Consider the following 5,993-nt stretch of genomic DNA (forward strand, 5'->3'; position numbering starts at 1 on the left):
ATATTTCGATGTGTTGCAAACGGAATGACAAAATGAATATACCCCCATCCTTAGGTGGTGGGTATAGAAATTAAAACATAAGATGTTGTATACAGTTTCAGGTGAAGTATTTTTGACATTTTTAGGGCAGTCAACTTTTTACCATGCAGACAATTACGGCTGTCCTATGTCCAGCAGACTTTCTGTCCTTCTCATATAAAGCAGTTTTACAGGGTATCCAATAGGATGCTGTAATCGATGCGTGCCCATCACCCCGACCTAATATAGCCCTTGACATATGTCCGCCACCAACTGCAGATGACTAGAAAGACCTTTCTGCTCTAATCCAACTGAGATCCGAATGGTGTAGCGTATCGTCCGAGGGTAGACTACTACAAATTTCTTCTTTCTTCTCAATTAAGGAAAAATTAACTCCTCACACATCAATGAGTGCAGTCCGATTCTAGTTTTAGTTCAATGATAAGGTGCTCAGCGTCATTGACGGAAATGCTTACTTCTGCACTACGGTGGCCTACTCCGAGGTTAGACTATACTACTATTCAAAAAATCTGACCTGAATGCAACACAGCATGTGCCCGGCTAAAACAACAATTCTTACTATAGTCCCTGAGAACATTCAATTGAAGTGGCCATGGGAGATAGATCTGGGGGCAATGGCGATCTGGTTAAACTGCATCAATTTGTACACAAACAGCGTTCGTGGCTACAACAATCAATCCCTTGGCAGACGGTTGTACGTACCGGATTGACCCGATGGAGTTCTTCATCGGCAAGGGCTGCCTCCTCAGTGAATAACATGCTGCTACAACAACAAAAACACTCCTCTTAAGGCTAAGCTGCGAAAACAAAGTGACCTAACACCTAACCTGTGATCTTTTGTTCATTTGTTGTTGTTTTAGCTGTTTGTTGTGTTCTATCTTTCATCTGCATGATTATTTTGAGTCTCCAGATCCAAGAACTCTACACTTAAGATGTTGTGCGTCCAGAGGAATCGGATCCTGAGTCGAGTGGGTCTGGCATGGCAGTTAAGTGGAGACCTGCTGCTTATACTAGCCTATGACATATGTAGATACCAATAGCAACACCCTCGCCCATACCTTCTACGCTACAAGCTGCTTACTTTACTATCTTAGCTAATCAATAAATGGTTGGAAAACATTATCGGTAACATTAATAATGCATCGCTTGTGTGTGTGTGTGTGTGTGTGTTTTTTAGAAAAATTATCATTTATTATTATCAAAATTTAGGTATTAAAAGTTTCAGTTTGTTGTTGTTGGCCATCACCGCTTTTGGGCACCTGGTCCAAACACTCAGCGACCCTTCCCAACAGACTTCGTATCAAATCGAATGTACACAGGCTTTGATTGAGCAATTCAATTTTCTTATCACGATCCAGCTCTAAATCCAAGCCACCACCTTCTGCAGCGCCTTTTTCCGAATTGCCTATGGCAATATTCAGCATTTTTAATTGTTCCATTTCTTTGGCGTCTCGACCTTCGCGTACCTTCTTCAGCTCAGCCTTGTAATGGGCCTCGGAAAGATCCAAAGCATTACGCAGCGGCGTCATATATTTCTCCTCAATGTCGGCCACAAAAGACCAGAAGCCTGTGCGATTTGTGTTATCCTTGAGAGCAAAGAAACGCAAAGCATTTAAGGTGGAAATGATCTGATCGGAATTATCTATCAGATCCGTCTCCACACCCTGGGGAAGTTTACATATGGTTTGCATAACAATCGAACGAAAATCTGTGCCAGCAAATGTTTGGGGTAACGTCGTTGTTCTCTTCAAAGCTTCGCACACCAGGTCTTTGTAAATGGTGGCCAAATAACCACACAAACCATGATGAGTGATGGTGGCCATGAGATTCTTTAAAATTAAATATTTTCCCTCATCATCAAAGGCCAGTATGTACTGCCGCAGCACTTTCAGGCCCAGCTGACGCAAATGAGTTTGCGACGAAAATCCCACCAAGTGGCAAAGAGTTTTACAAAACGCCTTATGTATATCCAAGTCCAGGTCGCAGGAAGATATTTGTCTGTGTCCCAAATTCTGGATTAATTTCTGCACCAAAAGCAAGGCCTTATCGTGCAAGGCGGGATGATTTTGTTTGAGCAGCTCTTGGGCCAAATAGATACCCATTTCACATACATACATGAGATTGTAGACTCGCGGTACTTGCTCAACACAAATACCTTCCACTATGACCAGATAATAGTAGATGGCCAGGCTATCCAAAGGTATCTTATCATCGATTAGGAAAACATTGGCACAACTATTCTCGTGTATTCCCGTATCTTCGTCCAGGGGACGCTTCCATCGCGATCTCAACTCCACAAAGGAGAGCAGAAAGTAGGGATCCACCAAACACTTGGTTATGCCTTTGACCAAGGAGCTGGCGCATTGCATGGTATAGGTATTGGTCTTCTTATCCTCTACGGCCTGGCGGTCAAAACTTAAATCCAACAAGGCAAAGGGTTTGCCCAAAACATCCACCAGAAAGCAGCACATAATGTTACGCCTGTTTGCCGCCTTGCAGCTGCGAAATATTTCCTTTTCGCTGCGTGGCTTAGAGCAAATGTCCTCGATCAATGGATCATAGAAAAATGCCAAAGTGATGTAATGCATTAAAATGTTTTTCACCTCTTCATCTTGTTCCAACAATCGTTTCTGTTTCTCATCATAGCCCACATAGAGATGTTGTGGTTCGGGCAGCATAGCCAAACGGGTCCATATGGAGTCCAGGGCCCATTCCAGGGACATGGACTTGCGATCGCCCAAGCGCAGCAGCACCACTTGCATAGCCCTCAAGGCCGATGTGAAGACATACTCGCTTTCATTTTCCTCCATCAATTCCAACAGCTCCATTAGCATTTCCTCGGGCGGAGCATGAGTGGCCATGGTCTTTAGCAAGTCCTCGGCACAGAAAAACAGTGGAGCATCATTTTTGTACACCTCATCGTTCAAATACTCCTTGCATACGTCATTGTACAAATCTATGGAAATTTCTCGCAACAAGGCCACATTGCGAGGAGCCTCACTGGCGGTGGTGAACAACAAGGCTACCCCTTCGTATTGGCGTTCTTTGATCAGCTGTTTCACCAAAGCCTTTAGATTTTCTCCACCGTCGACCGGCGCCGGCTTGTCATCATCATCAACACCAGCAACAATCTCTCCAGCACCACATTCCAATTCTGGCAGCAATTTCAGCTTCTTTTTATCCTCACTCATGGCCGCAGCAAATTGTGGAACAAGGAGTTCCACTGCACTTCTTTTTTTATTTTAAATCAGACAGAATTCACAAGAAACTCAAAGGCAAACTAATTTGTGAAATTGGCTTAGCCAATGCAGCTGTACAAGAATGTCTGTGCCAAAATGTGAGCGCAAAATAGCGGTCAGCCGCCTCGTAAGAGAGGGAGTTCATGACACCCTTTCTCTTTCATTCTTAAATGTCAAACTACAGTAGACCAACAAAACAATTGCACAACAACAAACACCAAGAATTTTACAAAAAAAAAAAACCCCTTCCAAATTTTCGTAACACGAACAGTTCACACACCACTCTACTGTGCATTATGGTGAAATTACTTTGGCATTCAATTATCATTGTTTTAATTAACAACTCACGCTACATTTTACAGCTTCACTTACTTTTACTATTCAATAATATTTGCAACTTTATCATTCGGTTTAAAGCGCTAAAATTTGCCATATTTTTTAAGACGTCTTTGCAGTAACACTTGTAAATAAGAACTAATATGAATATACGAAGAGATTGCTGAAGAGAGCTTTTTTATATGACATAGAGGGATGAAATAATACTTAAGAGAACGGTAACTGTCAATTATTAAGAGTTCCAATTGGAACCAGTGACCCCTAAATAAAGTGCGTTGCAAATCACATCCGCCTCATACCATTTATGAGGGGGCTTCCGATGAGCTGATGACTGAATGAAAAATCGTCCTTAAGGGCACAATAAAATGAATACACATCTCAATAACAGAACAAAAAAGGAACAGTGCAGTCAAGATATATTGATTTACAGGCAGTGGCAGTTGCCCAACAACAAAATATTGAGTGAACTATCTGTCAAAATCAGCGATTAGTGCAACTCTGATTTTGAGTATGTTACTAGTTCGCGTCATTTTTCCTTGTTTGTGTGTGCTATGTTTCATAGAATGCATTAACCTTTCACGGTAGACCGGGGTAGTTCTAGCTCAATTCCAATGGGACTGGGATTGATTCCAACAAGATAGACGTTTGTCTCCATTATAACCAGGGTTCACACATCACATGTTTCAAATGCATGACTCTCTGGTGGACATGAGGATTCTAGTATGCTACCAAGATTGGCCAATGGACTGGACGTTAACCCCCGAAAGATAAAGATGGTGCTGTTCACCAATTTGGTGTGTTTAGGGGACCTCTCCTAGATGGGGTGGAGCTATCGCACTCACTACTGATAGGGCTCCTAACAAGCAATTGCAATGTCAGGACTTTGAAATCGCGCTGGTTCATGTTGTGCACCTATTGTGGCTCTGCCTGAATTGGTCCAGGATTATGGCTATATGAACACCATTTTTCCTGTCTAAATTATTTTCAGGCACATAGTCATTTCGCCATTTTTAACTGCAAACGCGGCTTGAAAGGGCAGATTGGAGGGAACTTCTTCATCCCGCCTGGTCACCATTATTGTCATGCATGTTGGCTCCTTATCTTCTTCATTCTAATATCTGGCATTGTACCACCGCAAAATTTTGTTTTTGTTCTTCAGAGCTGTTGAATCTATTTCGGGGGCGGCGCAATAAACCCAAGTTCCCTCAATGAAGCTGATAGCGATTGAGGTTGTTTGAAGCGTACCATTTATAACCTAAGATTAAGAAACAAAACAGCAGCAAACACAAAAATCAATTTATAAAATGTTTATTTTGAAGTTTAAATTTTTATTGGGTGAATTCAAAAATGATTTGAGATATCAAATTCCATCAGCTGTGTTGATGCGGCCAACCTATTAAATACGCCTTGCTCTGATTGCAGGATCCACTAATAGAAGGTTAGGTCACTTTGCGCACACATAAAGTGGAAAGGTCCCATGAACATTATTAAGGATGTCAAGTCTGCCGATTGAAAATGTCATCAAATAGGAGAAAATGTAAACAAAGAATGGATATAAAAAGATAACAAGTTGACATACTCAATGCCAAGTACTGCCTGTGACATAATTACCAGGTAGTGTACCGTAAACAGCAGAGTAGAGTTTTTTTCCCGCAAGGTGCACTATATGTCAACGAGTTTTGGTTGTGTGTGTGTATTATAGTTAATAACCATTACACACAAACAACGAAAAATAGTTACATACACAAATTCGGAGTTGCACTAATCACTGATTTTGACATATAGTGCACTCAATATTTTGTTGATGGACAACTGCCACTACCTGTAAATGAATATACCTTGCTACTGCCGAAAATTAAAAAAAAAAATTATGTCGACTGATCGCTTGTCTTAACTTTATTCTGTGATTCTTTCTCAAATTTGCCGTAAATTTAAAATGTCAATGCTAATCGAGTTTTAATCGCTTTGCCAACAATTTTTAACATATCGAGTTCCCAAAATAGATGCTTTGTTGTAGCAATTCGACGATGCACCCACCTTATTAAATTCGCCTCGAGCCTGCTTGTTGTTATAACATATATGCTATTCAATTTCATACACCGATTCATTGGTCAAGAAATCTATGCATGAGAAGGTTCCTTCAATGCACGTACAAGCACAAAGCCCAACTAATCATTATTTGACGGCGTAAATAACGAATGATTTTAAGTCGGCAACTTCATTCCTTCATTCTATAACATTCGTAACAACGGAGAGTGAGAGAGCGAGATGGCAATCATTTATGATTTGTGAAACTTACATCTCCTGAAACAGTGAGCCCTAACATTAATGTTATTTGAACTGTGGAACTGTGAACAAGTGTGAACTCAACAAAGATTT

General features: G+C 41.1%; 2 protein-coding genes across 2 annotated transcripts in view; both read right to left on the reverse strand.

Annotated features, from left to right (window-relative positions):
* The window catches only part of LOC106086996 (ubiquinone biosynthesis protein COQ9, mitochondrial), a 16,675-nt gene extending 12,927 nt beyond the window's left edge, over positions 1 to 3,748 (reverse strand). Inside the window, exon 1 of the mRNA XM_013251858.2 lies at positions 3,651 to 3,748. Coding sequence (XP_013107312.2) covers positions 3,651 to 3,711 — 61 coding nt within the window. The 5' untranslated portion in view covers positions 3,712 to 3,748. The remainder of the gene's footprint in view (positions 1 to 3,650) is intronic.
* Positions 1,195 to 3,265, reverse strand: LOC106086995 (glomulin). The gene has a single exon (XM_013251857.2). It carries the CDS (start codon positions 3,228 to 3,230, stop codon positions 1,245 to 1,247), a length of 1,986 nt encoding a protein of 661 aa, XP_013107311.2. The 5' UTR covers positions 3,231 to 3,265; the 3' UTR covers positions 1,195 to 1,244.
* Positions 3,749 to 5,993: the final 2,245 nt, after the last annotated feature.

This window comes from Stomoxys calcitrans, chromosome 5 (genome assembly GCF_963082655.1).
Source record: "Stomoxys calcitrans chromosome 5, idStoCalc2.1, whole genome shotgun sequence".
In the NCBI taxonomy this organism is placed as follows: Eukaryota; Metazoa; Arthropoda; class Insecta; order Diptera; family Muscidae; genus Stomoxys; species Stomoxys calcitrans.

Bases quoted from the DNA above. Each gene is read 5' to 3' on its own strand.
- LOC106086995 (XM_013251857.2), bottom strand. From the start codon at position 3,230: ATGAGTGAGGATAAAAAGAAGCTGAAATTGCTGCCAGAATTGGAATGT.